General features: G+C 42.3%; 1 protein-coding gene across 4 annotated transcripts in view; it reads right to left on the bottom strand.

The window, feature by feature from the left end:
• tll1 (tolloid-like 1) overlaps window positions 1-18,400 on the bottom strand; it is an 81,922-nt gene extending 63,522 nt beyond the window's left edge. For 2 of the 4 annotated variants that reach the window (XM_050045226.1, XM_050045229.1), the window contains exon 1: window positions 2,345-2,977. In XM_050045226.1, the coding sequence (XP_049901183.1) occupies window positions 2,345-2,525 (181 nt within the window). In that variant the 5' untranslated portion in view covers window positions 2,526-2,977. Of the gene's footprint in view, window positions 1-2,344; window positions 2,978-4,504; window positions 4,633-18,060 lie in introns of those variants that run through there. The other 2 variants (XM_050045227.1, XM_050045228.1) reach the window with 2 other exon arrangements.
• Window positions 18,401-18,580: the final 180 nt, after the last annotated feature.

Genomic DNA, 18,580 nt, shown 5'->3' with positions numbered 1-18,580 from the left:
GAGTTCTTATCAGTCCAACATGTCATCACAGACAACATTAAGGCCCAGAAGTGCAATTATAACACATATGAACATGTAGACATGTTCACAACACACATCTGTGCACACACACAGACAGACGGGTGTAACCAGAACAAGAATCAAAACAAAGACGATGCATCACCTCAACACTTCTCAGATTCCTCCACCTGCTCTGTAGGAATGATGCTGGTACGGGTGGAGGGTTAACACTCAACCATTAACCTTACTGGTCTTGGTGGTGATCATAAAAAGAGTAGTCTTAATGTTACAATAAGATTGAAGACATCTGTACACTAGTGTTGTCACGATACTGGGATTTTTAACTTTGATACAATATCTAGGAAAATATTGATATTTGAAACCATTTTCGATACTGTGGGAATAAATTGACATTGAAGGCGTAGACGTTAAAGTTTTCATTTAACTATAAATATAACAAGGCTATAACATGAAGACGACTTTCCTTATATTGGTTAATAGCAAGAACAGCCGCTTTCTAAGCAAAAGTGAGAAATCGAGCTGGTACAGGTGAATCAGTATACTGCAGAAAATCAGTATTGGATTCCTTTCAAATATTCAGCATTGATATGTATCGATAAACCGACATATTTGACAACGCTACCGTACACCTGAACACACAAGAACATAAGTGCAAGATGAGTGCAGACTTGGGGCTGGCAATCGAGTCTCGATACTTGCTTGTTGAAGATCTTAGTCTTCTTTAATATTTGATCAAATATTTCCTAAATCTGGAAATCAAATCACTTCATTATAATTTTAAACTATGTTTTAGGGCAAAGTTACATGTATTGTAGCATACTTAATTTAATTAAAGGTCAGTTTGTTTATTCAATCAGTCTCTAGTGTGCTCCGGTCTTTGTGCATTAATGGAGTCATACATCTAGGAATACACTTAAAGGTCCAGTGTGTTGGATTAAGGTGCACCTATTGGCAGTAATGGTATATATTATACATAACTATGTTTTCATTAGTTTATTATCACCTTAAAAATTAGAAGCGTTGTGTTTTCGTTACCTTAGAATGAGCCGTTTATATCTACATACAGTGCAGGGCCTCTTCCAAAGAGTCAGCCATGTTGTTTCTACAGTAGGCCACAACGAACAAATCAAACACTGGCTTTAGAGAGGGCCATTTGTGTTTTCACATCGGCCATTGTAGCTCTCCTACACGCTTGGCACAGTTCTGCAACCTGAACACTAGATGCCACTGCATTCTCCACACAGGATATTTAAATTCAAATGTATGTAAATATGCAAAAAAAATGTCTGTGCCAGTTGAGTTTTTAAAATCATGAAGACTACAATAAGTGGATGGATTGGACACCACCAAATACTGCCACGCAGGACATATGATCTGTAGTGTAACACAGGAAAGACAAAGGGATCTGCATAAATTCTTAAATTAATCTCCAGCTTTGTGTCAAAAACATGAGTTCATTTGGGTGGAGCGCACAGAGACACCAGGCATGACACACACACCTATAAAAGACCTATAATACATTGAAACTTTTAAAAAACTTAATATGTAAGCCACACTTTAAATCAGTTTTGCTGACACAGTCGAAAATAATGTTTATGATCAATTTGTGTAAATGTTCTTTATTTCATTATAAAAACATGTCTACTGTGAGACCAAACATGGTTTCACTGTTGTTCCACGGCAGCTCCCAGATCATTAAAGGTCCAACAAAGATTTTATCACTGTGTGTGTGTGTGTGTGTGTGTGTGTGTGTGTGTGTGTGTGTGTGTGTGTAAGAGAGAGAGAGAGAGAGAGAGAGAGAGAGAGAGCGTGCGTCAGCGCGTGTTTTGGTACAGTTGAGTCCAGCTGTTTCTCATCTTCCTTGATGGTTGATTTAACATCTGGATGCACGCGCAAACATACACAGACGCCTACTTGCATGCACATACACAAACTGCCCGTATATAATTCACCCATTTCGGCCACAATCAGGACCCAAATCCAGCCTACAGGTGATGCACGCTCTGAATGTGTGCATGTGCGCGTGTGTTTCGGGAGGACACGGGCTCAGCAGGACCGTCACCGGGCTGCACGTGGCATCATCACCCCGCGGGATCACCGCCGTTGGTTAAGAGTCGTGGGGAAAAGGGGCATCTGGATCAGTGTGCGCACACACGCACGTAGACATACACACACACACCCGCTGTCATCCCTCATACACACATACACGTGCCACCTCAGAGCCAGGGCGCCCCAGGGGCTGGATCACCGCGGCTAAATACTTAGGCTATGTTTAATGGTTTTTTAGGACTACAGATAAAAAGTGAGTAGATTCAGGACTCACCAGCTTTGCACGGGTCTTTGTAGTCAATTGTCTCCGCTCTCTCCTCTTCATAATAATCATAGTCTGGCTCCTCGTAGTCGAAACAGTTACAAATAGTCACTTTGCCCCAGAAAGTCAAGCCGGCAAGCATCAGCGTGATCCAGCGCATCTTAGCGGCCAGTGCCGAGGGCACTCGGTCCATCTGAAGACTGAAATAAAGGAATAAAAGGCCTCTCTGCTCGTCTCCTCTGCTGTTAGGAGATGGTCAATCCACTCTCCAAAGAAAGCATCGGCGGCAGGAATTTAACGGGTCATTGTGAAGATCGCTCTCCTTCCTGACAGTCTGGTCGCGGATAGGCTGCCGTTAAGTTACTCTGCCCGGCTCTCCTCCATGGTGAAAAGTACACTGAGGTGTCTGTCGGTCGGTCCCGGTGTCTGCTGGGGTTAGTCAGCAAAGTGTCCGCTGAGGAGCTCCGCTGTTCTCCGCTGTGGCTTCGCAGGTGAGGCTGCTGTGGGAGAGAAAAACGAGAGAAAGACGCGGTGAGTGAATCAGGAGTGGATGATCTCTGAGCGCAAAGACGCACGGCGGTGTCTCTGCTGCTCGCACAAGAAACATCCGCTTCGCATATTTCCAAGCAGCACTGACTGTCTCACTCTCCCTCCCTCTCTCTCCTCTCTCCTCTCTCTCTCTGCTGTGTCCGGTAGTGGTACTGTCACCCTCAACCCGAGTCAGCGCACCGCCCCCACACACACACACACACACACCGCCAAATACCTGCACTGTTCGACCCAAGTGGTGCAGAACCAAAACTTTCTTTGTCCTCATTTGTCCCTATTCAGAGCATTTGCTGCCGTTTTCATATGCAAACACTGACTCTATCCTTCTTTCTCTCACACACACGCACACGCACGCACACTGAGCAAAAAGGCGCATACATTTGGATAACCTAACCCACTGTAATGAACAAACTCCAGTGATCTTCTCATCTCACCGACCGTGCAGGAAGCGCGCACTGATTTTTACAGGTTATTAGACCTTTACTCACACGGATCCATAAAATACAGTGAACTTACAGTACAAACCGGTAGCGGTAAAAGTAACACGGCGGCTACAAACTGGCCTGTGGGTTTTATTTAGTATCCATCACCACTTAGACCCGGTGCATAAAGGCTGTTATCCTGTTATTGAGAGGCAGGTGCCAAGTAGGTGACAGCCGAACCATAAATGCCTGGAGGTGGTAGGCTATATAGACTAGGCTGCCCTTTATGATCATGGCAAGTCTGTCCTTCCTCCCCTCATTCATTTTCTGTCCTACAAAGAGACAAATGGAAAAAAGATCCGAGGTAAGATTAATTGCAATTAAAAACAATTAAGCTTAATTAGGGCTTGTGCTTAAAAAGAGGCGCGCCTCAGCACGTTGAACACCATCTGTCTGGCAGTATAGATCGAGGCACTGAGTACAGCGGCATGATGTACAGTGCAAGTTGGTGAAGAAATAGAGCTTACAATACGCATTTAAAGAGGGATCATTATGGAGAAAAAATCAACTACAATAGCCAGAGTGTTTGGGGAATATGTTTTAATAAAATTCCTTGAAACCAGCAATGACGGATTTAAGTTTTATGTCTAATTGTGTATTTATTTCATGCGTTTTTCTGTAAATTCAGCAAGGCTTCTGTCTCCAAATAATGGAGCCGGCTATATGCAGCCAAGCGGGATAGACATCAGTCTGTCATTCAGCTATGATGTCTCCTCTAATCGGTCATAAACACTAACCTTGCCAGCAGTAGGTCGGTCAACAGCAGATGAACCGAGTTCAAGTGGGTTCACAATCCTCCACTGCATCACTGACACTCACACCAAGTACAGTGAATGAATGAATGAACCTGTACTCTGTGTGTTTCTGTGAAACCAAAGATGTATTTCAAAGTGAGAGAGGAACATTTACCGCCACTTAAACTTGGCGTCTTTCCCCCTCAGTTTTTGCATGGGCTGTAAAGTTGTCAACAACCCCCCCATAATCTCCGACCTCCACGCACACACACGGCAGACACCAGCAGTAAAAATAAAACAGCAGCAGTTGTTGACAGACAGTGCAGCCTGTGAACACCTTGCCAAGGTAAATCCTCCTGAGACGAGTTCACCCTGCGTCTCCGCAGCTTACCTGCTGCTGCGTTTACCTGTCCGGGGCGCGTCGGTTTGCTGCGGCGTCACGAGGCGACCCATCATGCTTCAAATGCAGGAGTCAGATCTCAGGAGTCTCAGGGGGCCTCCGGTGTCACTCGGTACCGGCGGTTCCGAACGTGCCCATTTCCCCCCATTTATGACCGGGAGATTACCGGAGCGCTGTCTCTGCTGCTCCCGACTAATCCTGCCCTCGGGGAGAGGTAGCGGCGCGCTGACGTCACTCTATCAATCCAGCCGCAAGCTGTCCACTACACACGCCCCGAGGCATGGACACAAATCCCCTGGAGGCTGCACAGACACACACAGTGCTCAGCTCGTGTAGGCCAACACACTCCTGATTTTTGTCCCAGAACAGGTGACAACCTGAACCTTCATATTAAAGGAGGAAGATGATTGTTGACCTTTAAAACAGGATGAAGATTCACCAGTTCCAACTGAGAGTCTCTTCATACAAATATATCTCAATCAGAACAAATTAATGCAGAGTTTTTTCAAGGTGTGTAAGATTTAGGGGGCGTTAGTGGCATCTAGTGGTGAGGATTGCAGATTGCAATCACCTGAAACTGTCCCTGGTATTACCTACAGTAGGTGTCTTTCAGCACGCCCCCAATTAAGAGAAGCAGGCTGGAGTACTGCCAGGAAAGCTAAGTAATGTACTGCTGTGGATGGGGTCAGCTACAAAATGTAGGCTACTTTAGCCTCCTACAAAAGTCCCACCCCCAAAAAAATAAATCTGTAACAGTGTGAAAGGTAAGATTTAGGGGGATTTAGTGGCACCTAGTGGTGAGTATTGTAAATTGCAACCACCTGAAACTTCTGGTAAGAATTCTTTCAGTGGCCATTGATCAGGTGGGTTTACCGGAGCCGAAATCATCTTCTGAGGACTTTATCTCTTCAAAACAAATGGACCAGGTGATTGAAACTCCTAAAATCTCTGAATAAAGCAGTTCCATGTTATAAATCAGTGTTTCTCATATGTTGTTCAGCTCTTCAGAGACAGGCCAACACCTGCTAATGTGTGGTCACCTTTATCTCTGATCATTTTAGATGTTCAGGAGGTTTGTAGTGGGAGCTGAGTTATCCGCAGAGGTCTTTTTCTCTCCAAAACAAATGGACCAAGTGAGTCAAACCGATAAAAACTTTTAATAAAGCAGTTTCACGTTAAAAAAATTGGTGTTTTTCTGACAATGCTCGTCGTGGAAGGTGTGCTAACTATATTTGCTGATGCAAAAACACCAATGGCACTATCTAGAGATGGTGTTTGGTTTGTCTGTTCTGTGCTACACGGTGGCATGGCAATCTCCGTGGACGAGGACCTGCTCCCTATGTAGATTAAACAGCTCATTTTAAGGTGAAGAGAACACAACTATTTTTATTTTCAGGTGATTATACGTTAAAGAAAACATACTTATTATATTATTATTTTCCATTTCTGCCAGTATCCCCCTAAATCCCACACACTGGACATTTAACAATAGAGTCTACAGTCATGCTAACAGCTCTGTGAGGCTGTGCTGTGAGCTAAATGTTAACAACATCACGCTATGCTCACGATGACAATGCAGAATTTGTTTGCTATATTCATCATCCTAATGTAGCATGTTAGCATGCTAAGATTGGCTAGTTTGTAAGTATGTGGTCATAAATCAAAGTATTGGACAAAAACATTCGACCTCTGATGGTACTATGTAACTCACCAAAGTTGTTACAGTTCATTATGAGGGGAAATATGAGCGTCTGTACCAAACTCAACAAATCCTTAAATTGAAATTACAAAATAGCTTAAGTCATTTGTCCCTGCCCTCTTAAACAACACGATAAAGGTTTTCAGATCTGATGCCCCCATCAACAGGACATCATCATCTGTAGGTGATGAATGAAACTGTCTTTTATGACTGCAACAGCCAATGATTAAAATATAATCAGCACATTTATTAAAAAAAAAAAAATTGTTCTGTAATCAGTCCAACTTCTAGTTCATTAGAAAATGTTTTGGAGTAGAGTTCAAATCATACTTAGGCCTATGTAAGAAGGTATTGTGTTGTCGTTGTTGTTGTGTGTGGGTCTTTCGTGCCCACAACACTGAAACCTTTGAATAACGTGATACTTGTCTGTTTCCTGAGATACAGGTTGTGGACTTGAAATAATTTTTAAGGTTTAATTTCACATTTATTGTCTGTTTAGTTTGTCCAGTTTTCAAGTGTATCATTTATAGTTATCTTTTATTTATTAACTGATCAACAGTATTGAAGACTCTTGCAGTTAGTTTGTTAGCATCCCTACTGTTGTGGCAGCATATACGACTTATGTCTCCTTTGCTATTTGTCCCTGTATGTGTGCAACCAAAGTATTTTATGTTCTCGAGATTAATAAAGTTATCTAAAACTAAATAGAACAAAACTTGGGCCATTGTGTAAAAAAATCTCAATACAACTTTGTGTGTGTTTCTGTGTGAGTTTGTGGTCTGGATTTCCCTCCTGAGCAATTGCTGATGAACACTAGGGAAGGCACTGAGTGGCGTTTGGGCCTCTCCAACCACTTACTGCACCTCTGTGTGGTTGCCATCCAACCAATCTATTCAGCAAAATGCTTCCTTCTTAAATAGGATCCAGCTATTGAGATTAATGCTGTGTGCAGGTATTTGTGTCCCTATTTAAAGCACTTATTGATCAGTGCGTCTCTGAAACTCTGAGAAAGTACCTCGCCAGCATTCTGACCCAGCACACTGACCACCACCACCACCACCCCTCCCTGACACACACACACACACACACACACACACTCACACAAATCAGGAGGAACCCTCAATTCGAGCAGCAGCCCCTTGAGATTTCCCCAAGTGCTGTGGTCTGCAGGTATTGGAGCACTATTATTAGCTTTGTTTTCCTCAAACACACTTTCCCATCAATTCTATATGCAGTGGCTCAACTCCGCAAGGTTCACACTGTACTTGTTTAACTTTAAAGGTATATACTCAGCCCAAATATCTGTCTTTTGAATATCAAATGCTTGGAGCAAGTTTATAGTTTGTCAAAGACTGAGATTAATTAGCTGTGGTTATCTTCACTTCAGTAGGTGGTGATCATGAGTACTATGTCGTAGGCAACTGGACATGCTTGTGTTTCTTGAAGACGTTTCGCCTCTATTCCAAGAAGCTTCTTCAGTTCTAAATGATTGGTATGGAGATGCAGGCTTTAAACTCTGTGTGGGAGTGAACCCTTTTAGAGTCATTGGGGTCACATGTGAGCTCTTAGTTTCAGAGTTGTTAAAGTCACAGTGTGAGTTGTTGACCCACCTGGCCATCATGTGAGTCGTTAGGGTCAGGTGGGACCAGGGGTGAATGGGTGTGAAGTCATCTGGGTGTTTTGTCCTTGGGGTGGACCAGTTTCTGTCTCAGTGTGTTTAAAGTGCACAGGGATGTGGCGTTCATTGAAAATCCTCCTGAGTTTCTCAGATACTCCTGCGATATAGGGAATGACCATGCTGTTCCGTTTTTGTGTTTTTGAGAGGCGAAACATCTTCAAGAAATGCAAGCAAGTCCAGTTGCCTACTATACCTATAGCACTTATGATTACCATGATCTGGATGACTGAGAATCTTCACTGACAAGTTGGTAGTGATCAATTTTTACTGCAGAGAAACTGTATCAAAACATCTGCACAAACTTCTTGAACCACAGCCACAGCAAAATCCTCTCCTCTGCTGTCCATCCAAATCAGTGGTGGCTGGTGAATCAAACAATTGGGGAGGACAGAAGGTAAACCAATCCATGGTGTCATTTTAGTGGTTGGCTATTTATGTTCATCAAAAAATTAAGCAGTAAAACGATGTCTTACAAGATTTCTTAAAAACAATCACTGTGGGCTCTGGATGACAAAAATCTTTATGTCTGTGTAATGCGTCACTGCAGCCTATGCAGCAGTCCGTCCCCCATACCAGGATCCAGTCACGGGTAAGCGAACTGCAGCAGCATGTCGGGCTGCAAAGTGCCACTGTAGTCCCACCATGGGTCCAGGCCGGACAGCTGAGGCAGCAAAGCCCAAGGCTGCGCCAGCAGAGTGGAGCTCTCCATCTGCTCCCAGGCGGCGTCCTGCTGCCCGCCACCCAGTCCAAATCCATTCTCACCTTTATCTTAACAGTCCTTCAGGGCTGCTACAACAAGCCCACTCTTGCGTTAGGGAAAACATAAGGTGAACGTAGATCTGAAAAAAGGAAATTTGGACTGTGGAAGGGCCTCAATGAAATGTAACTCTTCAGACCTGCGTTTAAAAGTAGTTCATAATTTACACATTGAAATTTCTCATATGATACGCTACTATCGCTTTACTCCTAAAATACAGTGGGAGAGAATTGACAATGACATTTGGAAAGTATCATTGGACCAATGCAATGTCAATATCAGATTGCGGTTGTTGATTGGTTAGGGAGGACATCCTCTGTCAGAGCATCATTTGTGTTTTAGCCAGTATCGAGTTAGCATAAAAAGTGCAACATACATGTACTCAGCTTTATTACCTAGTTTATAATGTTTGTCAGAAAACTGATCAAAAAGTAATCAAATGTATACGTTACACCTCTTTGATGGAGAAATTAAAATCGTTACATTACTTACTACATTTTAAACAGGGTAATTCCTGTAACCTATTACATTTCAAACCGTCAACTGTAAGGGCTCATTTATGCTCAACGTTAGACACGGAGACAGAGACGGACAGAGCCTTCAGTCCACACTCTGCGGTCATTTTTTCAGTATCTGTGCATGTTGTCTGAGAGCTTACAGATATGGACAAAATGGAGTGATACCACTGGAAATCGGTAGCATGGTTCAAGCAACAAATGACCGTAGGAGACAACAATGAAATTTTAATAATGGAAATATCTGTAATATGTAATAATACATAGTTAAATTAGTGGAAAAGAATTCTCTGTCCGCATGTCGGGATGTATGTATTGGCCACACAAACCTCCACCCTCTACAACACTGCCTCTGTTTAAAGGTACAATATTACGGCCTCCTCCACCATCGTTGTTTGTTATTGTCTGAACTTCTGACTCTGCCATTTATTGGCTGTATATGCCAGCATAAAGGACACATGCATATGAGGGCAGTGACATTTACAATGATTGAAACGGACAACTCTACTTGCAAAAGTAAAAGGAGTATAAATGAGCCTCAGAAGTGTTTATCTACAGCAGTCAACAGACTGCAGTGTTTCTATCTCCACCTTTTGGAATCATATCAGTGTGTTCGGTACCTCAACAGAGGGGTAATGAAAAGACAGTAACGAGTGGGACTGGTTTATTGTTACTATCCACAACTTTTGACAATGAAAAGGCAAAAATATCTGTTCTAATGTGTAACAAACTGAACTGAGCTGAACCGGACTGCCTGGTGGAAACGAGGCTGTTTTCTACAAGGTATGCTGTCTAAAACATTAGACAGCTGATAAAAGGTGGAGATAGAAGAGGTAAGAGAAAAAGGAAAATATTATCTTTTCTCTCAGGCCTGCTGACTCTGATAGTGTCTTAAGTATTTATGAAATTCCCCCTGAGGGAGCAAAGAGGTGGCCAGAGACATCCATCACCTTTTGGCTAAAACGCCACAGGAAGACAGTCTGCTGACACCACAGCAGAGTACAACAGAGGATGATAGTGCTTAGACAGTGTTTAGTAGCTCCAGAAATGTCTAAGTAGTTTAATTTCTTCATCCCCTTTATTTCTTATAATCAATTGGTGCCAAATGAACAACAAAACCTATCAAAAGGTTTTCACTTTGAAGCAACTTAAGGGAAAATTTTAGTTAGAGCCTCAGAGTTATTGATTCACACCTTCGCTGAACACAGGAAGATACAAGTTTCATTTTACTATAAATGATGGCTGTTACTGTGTGTTAAAGAGCACACACACACACACACACATACACTCACACTCACAATCACACTCCTGGCCTCTCAAATGAGCTATGCGAAGTAGTCTCTCCTTATGTAAACAGAGAAAGCGGAGGGAAGACGAGGTACAGAGGAAATCCTCTGTTTAAATGCCAAGCTGTGCGTGCCATTCTCTCTCTCCTGTTCTTATTTCCTCTTTTCTGCACCTCTCAGGGCTCAGATTCTCCACCTTCATCTCTCCTCCGCTGCCTCTTGTGTTTCCTGCATGTGGGCGTGACTGTGTGGGTGTGCACGTGCCAGCTTGTGGCTCACATTCATGATCCTGGTCGTGCGTTTGGAAAGATGACACAGACCGCTTTTGTCTTCGTGCCACCACAATTAAACAACAGGGGAGAAGAAGAATGAATGCAGGATGCGTGTCGGAGTAAAAAAATGTCTGCAGCTGTAAGGAGGAAAATATGGAAAACAGATAAATGAATCCTGGAAAGTGAGACAGAGATGATGGATGAACATTTTTCCAGTATCTGCTTGTTAAGCGCCTGATTAGGAAATGGTGTAGGGCAGCGCTCTGATGAGACCTTTGACTTTTCAACCCCTTGTGTTCCACATATTCCCCTTAAATTCACCTGCCTTCAGGAGGCTTTCACATCATGGACCTTGGCCCAGATCCAAGTACATTTGACGCCAAAGTTCCAAAGTCCATTTTATTAGTGTGAACATTGTGTACTGAACCTGACACAGTACACTTGCCCAAGTGGTTTCCAGTACAACTGCTATGTCATCTGATACTGTACGCATCAAGTGTGTGAATATCAACTTTTCCAAAACACGGAAGTGCACCGTTTTCTACACTGTAGAACTAACAAAAGTGTCACACAGATGACAATGCAAGTGCACTCAGGTACAGAACAATGTCACTAATGTGAAAGCTGAGCAGTGGTGGAGGGCAATCGTACTCAGGCTTACAAAGCAATCATACCTCAAAGTTAGATAAAACATGTTGTTCTCACTGTTTAAAGAATAGTTCAATATAACTGGAAATACACCACATGCTGTCTTCACAAGAAATGGAGAAGATTAATACCACTCCAATGTCTGTGCATTAAGAGTGGAGCTGGTGCTGGGGGTAATTAGCCTAGCTTAGCTTAGCCTAGCTCTCTCCAAAGCTCAAAACTACCTCTACCAGTATCTCTAAAACTTACTAGTTAATGTGATCCATCTTGTCTGTTTAAACAGACAGAAATCTATTAGTTGCAGTTGTGGAACTACACTGCCAAAAAAATTAAGCGAACACAAATCACACATCAGATCTTGATGACCAAATTATTCAAGCTGAAAATCTTTACTTATGTACATTGTACATGTACATGCTCTTGATGAGTCTGTGGATGGTGTCCTGGGGGATCTCCTCCCAGACCTGGATCAGGGCATCAGTGAGCTCCTGGACAGTCTGTGGTGGTACTTGAATGCACCGATACATAAGTGCACCAAAGGTGTTCAGTTGAATTTAAGTCAGAGGAACAAGAGAGCCAGTCAGTGGCATCAATGTCTTCATCATCCAGGAACTGCCTCTGGCCACGTGAGGCCGGGCACTGTCCTGCACCAGAGGAACCCAGGGCCCACTGCACCAGTGTAAGGTCTGACAGTTGCTCTGAGGATTTCATCCCGTTACCTAACAGCTGACAGGGTACTGTTGGCTATATCATGGAGGCCTGTGTGACCCTCCACAGATATGCCTCCCCAGACCATCACAGCATCTCCGGCAATAATGCAGGTTGCCAGATGTTCAGTTTTGGTACAGGTATGGATCTCCATACAGACACAATGGTACCACACCTGGCAACCTCACTGTGACAATACCACCTCAGGAAGATGTGCAGCGTCACTGTGTCCAGCTGCTGTGTGCCAAGAAATAGTTACACCAAGTAAGTCTAGCAAGAATAACTTGTTTTTACTTCTCTGTCAATTGGTGGGTTGTTTGGGGTTTTTCTCTCACTGTGGTTTGAACCAGGCCAGCTGTTTCCCCCTGCTTTTATGCTTTATGTAAATCTAGGGAAAACACTCTGAGGTTAAGCTACAGTAGCTACATTACATGTACACCAGGTGAAATACTCCAACACGCCTTCTTTTCAAACTAATTTCCCTGTAATTCACCTTACACTTTTGGTGAAATCAGAGGGTGCATTAGTGTATTTCAGCAGCACTTGCACACACAGCGTGTTTGAAATGATCGGGTCGGCTCCTACCAAATGTAAGTTTATGGCGTAGTGACCCAGTAAAAGCATTCAGAAGCTCTACAAACAAGTATTGTGTGCTGAGCTAATCTCAACCCAGCTACAGGTTTTCTAGTCAGACACAAAAGACATTTGCAGACGAGATACTGAAATTACTGATCTGGACTTTTTTTTTTTCAATGCTGCAGAAGGCGGATGACAGCGGAATAAAAGACCAATGATGCTGAGTTAGATTTTGGTGAATTGAGCGGTGACAGAGAAAGAAGTGTACTGAGCGAGCAATAACAGCCTAAATCCTCCTGTTCACACCATCTCGCTGCTCTGAAAGCCCAAGATACTCTGTGTGTGTGTGTGTGTGTGTGTGTGTGTGTGTGTGTGTGTGTGTGTGTGTGTGTGTGTGTGTGTGTGTGTGTGTGAGAGAGAGAGAGAGAATTGAATTTCTATAGAACACAACTTTGGTGCACTGTAAAAATTGATGTCTTTCTCCAGCTCGTACAAAAGTTGTAGTACAGCGACGACAACTGAATCAGCTTCAAAGCTTTTACAGTTTTTTTGAAATATGAAGCACTTAGTGTAAATCACTCACAGACACACAAACACACTCAGTCATGTCTAGCAGATTCTTTAAGAGGAGGGTGGGGGAAGGTGGACAGCCTGTACCACCTATAGGAAGACAGTAAAGAAGAGGGTATCCTCAGAGACAGTTGAGACCCTTACAATGCGTTCACGTGTACAGATACTAGGCTTTCTCTTATCTGGTAATATCACTGGATAAATCTGTTTAAGTCCAAAATACTTAAATCTCTTGGGTCATAATGTGCAGTGAAAATAATCCCCTCTGAGAATATTTAGGCCAAACACCATTTCCAAACAGCAAGTGAGCATCTGATTGTGATCTGTAGCCTATACTTCGGCTTTAGCTTCTAACTATCTTTGTCTTTTTAACCTGTTGTTGCTGCTGAGTCAGTTTGACATCCTGGATATATCCTTCAAACACAGACTGTGGACCCCTCTGTCTGCTTCTCTCTGGAGTCACTGTTTCATTTTCCCAAAAACATGATAACATTTCCTCAGGAAATGCAGTTAGTTACAGTGTGGGCTCCATGCTTACTCCAACAGCTTGTCGGTCCATCACAAAGGGACGGGGCTTAGCGAAAGGTCAGTTCTCAGCCCTACATGCACCAGTGCACGTTCAGGGTTGCCCTCTCTCATTGATTGACCGTGAGACTCAAACAGTGGTGTAGTGGAGGGTAGATGCAGGTATTTAGGTATACCCACTTCTTTTTCTGTCCGTGTACAGTAATATACCCACCTACCAGCCAAAAAGCCATTTGAATATATAGGAGACCTCCTTCCTCCTTGAATTTGTGATGTCACCACTGAATCCTACTATAACTGAAAGGCTTCCATATTAAGTTTGCTGAGAAGCAACATGGATTTCTGCTACAAATCTGGCTATGACCATATAAAATTTGAAGTAGTTACACTGCACATTACTGTACAGATAAATCAGCTAAAATTACATTGATGATTTCATCATATTTGAACTGTCATAAAAAAAATGTCACAGTGATTAATGTTGGAATTCTTTCAGTCAGCTCCAACTGAGCTGTGGCAGAGAAAAAAGTATGAATACACACATTGGTTCAGTAATTAAATATTGATACAAGTACAAATATGTTGGTGCATGCGAGTTTAAAAGTTCCATACATCAGTGTATGTACTGTAGGAGCCTTTTGTTAATGTTCTATTCACTTGGCACTTAATAATAATTTTGTTTAGGTTTGTATGAGTATGTGCCCTCTCACAGGTGCTGACCTATAAATAGGAGGAGTACCAGGAGAGGGCGTGGCTGACTGGGAGCACACTGCTTTTGACCATGCTGTTGCTGGCTCCTCTCCCCTTATGATTTATTAATTAAGTTAATTCATATCTGCTGTTTTTATTTAACTAAGACTCCCAAAAGAAAATGTATGTAATCACTTAATGGCTGGAATAAAGCTACGTTATTTTGGAAACCTTTTTGAAACTGCAAGAGTCAAGTTCCCCCAGTCATCACCCAAGGGTCTAATAATGGAAAAATAGGTCACTACATGTACACTGCAAAAAGTCTTTCAAGCCCTGTTCTTATGTTTGTTCAATTTAAACAGAAAACAGGTTTTACGTTGTGATATTTGCTGGAAGTGGCATATAAACAAAACCAGCCTGCATGTGTAAGTGATCTCAAACAAGAGGGAAAAAGGTTTTAGGTAGTAAGCCAAACACATTCAGGCACAAATTAATACAATAATAATTTTGAATCAAAAGAAAAACAATAATGCAAGCATATTATAAGCGTTTTTTAATATGAACACTGACACAGTTTGAGTGTAAGGAATGACACTATTTAGGATTCACCAAATCAATAGAAAAGGATCACAGTTAGGCGGCACGGTGGTGCAGTGGTTAGCATTGTTACATGTTCTCCCCGTGTCAGCGTGGGTTTTCGCCAGGTACTCCGGCTTCCTCCCACAGTCCAAAGACATGCAGGTTAATTGGTGACTCTAAATTGGCCATAGGTGTGAATGTGAGTGTGAATGGTTGTCTGTCTCTACATGTCAGCCCTGTGATAGTCTGGTGACCTGTCCAGGGTGTACCCTGCCTCTCGCCCAATGTCAGCTGGGATAGGTTCCTACACAGATGCACTGTCTGTATTATTTGTTGGCCGTTTACTACTACTGATCCTCAGCCTTAGTAAAATCTTAACTGAAAGTAAAAGTGATGAACAACACACGCAGGAGGAAACATTCTGTTTTCTGTTCTCAGCAGTTTTAAATGTTCTCACGGTCAGTATCTCCACCTTGTGCACCTTTTCTTACGTATCAGATGAAAATGATTATATGTAATTCTGGGCACATAAGTACAATTTTCCAGTCAGATGAAGCTGTTAAAAAGATGGGCCAGCAGCCACTTTTTCTGGGAGTTACAGGGCCCTGAAGGGGAAACCACTCTTTAATGAAGAACAGTCATGGAGTCCACAATCACCACAACTAACAACAGCCACTTCCTTTGATGCAGGAGCTCAAATCCACATACAAATAATGATCCGTGACCAGGAGGTGGATCCTCACTGAGAGGCTGCAGAGAGAGAGAGAGAGAGAGAGAGAGAGAGAGAGCTCTTTGAGTTCACTTCTCTCAATGACTGTCAGGTCATCAGCACACTGCTGTCATCTGCAGGACTACAAGAGTAATGACAAAGGAAGATGGACTGCTGTCACACTGGACAACTGGGCCACCAGGCCAGAGTATAAAATTACAAATGAAAGCCATGACGAACGCACTTCTTTGATATTTCAAAAACTAAATTAAAGATGACACATACTTTCAAAAAGTCCTTAATGTCTGAGATCACTGAAATATCATCTCATGAAAAGAAGCAAAGTTCTTTATTTTAAAAAAGTAAACTGCAAGTAAAATAAGATCAAAAGGTTTTTAGAGTTTTAAACCCAAATACTGTGCATAGGCAGAGCACCGCCTATTGTATGTTCAGCCAAATGAACCAGTCTTTGCCGGGGTTCAGGGGGATTGATGAGGAGATGCTAATAGCAGATGCTAATAGGGTCGGTATGACTAATAGACCGAGGGAACCATTGATCTGCAGAGTTAGCATCTAATGCTAAAACAGCTGATTCAACTGCATAGTTGGACTAAAAGTGCCACCCTTGCTCAGTGTGCGTGTGTGTGTGTGTGTGTGTGTGTGTGTGTGTGAACAGTAACAATGCATTCCTGCTGAAGGATACAAATAAACACACTGATTATGCATTAGGACACAGTGCACCTGGACTGACATCTGAAGTCAAACTTACATTAACATATAAACTCACAGTCATTCAGACCTGTCCATTGTCCAACTTTGTCCATCAGAACTACAGGCCTAACATTAACCCTCAACCTTATCTAGTTTTATATTCAATCTTAACACTAAAACAGAAAAGGCAAAACTTTTCTGCATCAGTTTATGGGAGACAATTTCCTGGCAGAGGAGCCCCAAACTCCTCGTTTTATTTTTGTCCCCCCAGTGTTGAAACTAAACCTACACCCTTGAGTACAACACTGTTCATGGGTACTGTATGTATACTGTTTGTCTGCTCTTGTACTGCATTGTTCTTATTTTTTTATCTTTATTTCATATACTTCTATTTAATTATTTACTTACTATTTTTAGTATTTTGCTTTTCTCTACTTATCTGTAATTTCTGTGCCTGTACTGCTACAACACCTGCATTTCCCCTTATTTTATTTTATTTTATTTTATTTTATTACTTTTTAATCATGTCATATTTCTTCTTAGTGAGGGACCTTTTTGTAGGGAATATAGGGACTATATATGTATCTTTTTTTATCATTAATTATCCCTTCTATTCCATTTGTTTTCTCCCCGATTTTACCTTTATTAAGAATTTTAATTAATGAGATTTGAATTCAGACCACAGCAAGGTACTTTAAATCCCTTGTATGACTAAATTAGAGTTGCATTGCTTAACCGTGAAACCAAGATACCATGGTATGAAAACTGATGGGGTTTTTTTTATATCATGTACATTTCCTTATTTACAGTATTGAAAAATAATTTAAAAAAAAGGATGGAGAATCTCATCCACACACACATCTCCTTTCATCCTTCAGCACCTGTCAAACTTCTTACACATCTATTAATAAATGTTTTCAAGTTTAAGTTACAATAAAGCATCTGTTCATGTTGTTTCACTCTTTTAAAGGGATAGTTCGACATTTTGGCAAATTCGCCTATTAGCGTAATCCCTATAGTCATTTGAGTAGGTACATTACCTTTAATTGTCAGTGCGTGCTGTTCTGAGATCGGTGGGGCCGAACTGCCCGCTGAAATGGAGGTGAACGGTACAGGTCCCTCTCNAGAGTTGTTTGAAGCCAAATGCAGAGCCGGAACTACATTCCAGACATGCAGTACTTGCTGGGCGGAGTGATTTCAAACAGCGTATGTTTAGTGCAGTTACTCCCGCCATCAAAAACAAGTTTGTTGAGAAGAAGCCAGAATATACAGAGGAAGAGTTACAGGTTTTGGAAGAAGAGAGAGCAAGAAGAGATGCTGAGGCTGCCGAGCAGCCAGGAGCTGAGACCCAGAGCTGGTGGTGTAAATGTGGGGCTTACTGGCCACTTTATTAGGTACACCTGTGCAATATAAATATAGAGTAGGCCTCAAATTAATCACCGGAACACGGGGAGAACATGCTAACTCCACACTCATAAATCACCACAACTCCTGAAGGAACAACAACATAAAATGTTCCCTAACAGTCTGTTTATTCCCAACAATGAGAAGTAATGCCAGTCACTTCACTATATGCTCTGGACAAGCACTTATCCATAACATAACCACAACAACGCGCAAAATACATAACGATCACTTACCACGTCTGCTCGTTTTGTGATGCCGACAGATGGTATGACAGTGTCTCTCAAGAAAAGCGCTTGAACCATTCCTGAGCTTCTGCGCTCCATCCTTTCACTGTAGTCCTCCGGTAAAAAATGGCAGGAGCACACAAACATTTTCCAGACCGTTTCCACAGGTGTGTTGGGGTCGATGTCCAGCACAAATAGCCGTTGTTTCATCCTGTCCGTATTACTGGTTGGAACTATGTGAAACTTCACTTTGCTCCATGTCTTCGGCTTGTTACGGCAACCTTTTACAATACATGTGTAAACCATGATTTACAAAAACACTTGTAAACTTTCCTCAAACCTCCTGCTGTGTCCACCTGACGATACCGCAAAGGGCTACAAGCAATAACTACGGTTCTGTCTCAGCTGCGCACTGTGTCACTCCGCCCAGTGGTTTACTCAAGAAAGTAGTTCCGAGTATTTGCTTCATTTGTCGTAATGTTACTTAATTATACATTATTATTTCATAGCGCGGGGAATGCGCAAGCCA

The sequence above is a fragment of the Epinephelus moara genome, chromosome 5 (assembly GCF_006386435.1).
Source record: "Epinephelus moara isolate mb chromosome 5, YSFRI_EMoa_1.0, whole genome shotgun sequence".
Taxonomy (NCBI): domain Eukaryota; kingdom Metazoa; phylum Chordata; class Actinopteri; order Perciformes; family Serranidae; genus Epinephelus; species Epinephelus moara.
The sequence above is the reverse complement of the archived record's forward strand: the minus strand, read 5'-3'. Positions and strand labels throughout refer to the sequence as shown.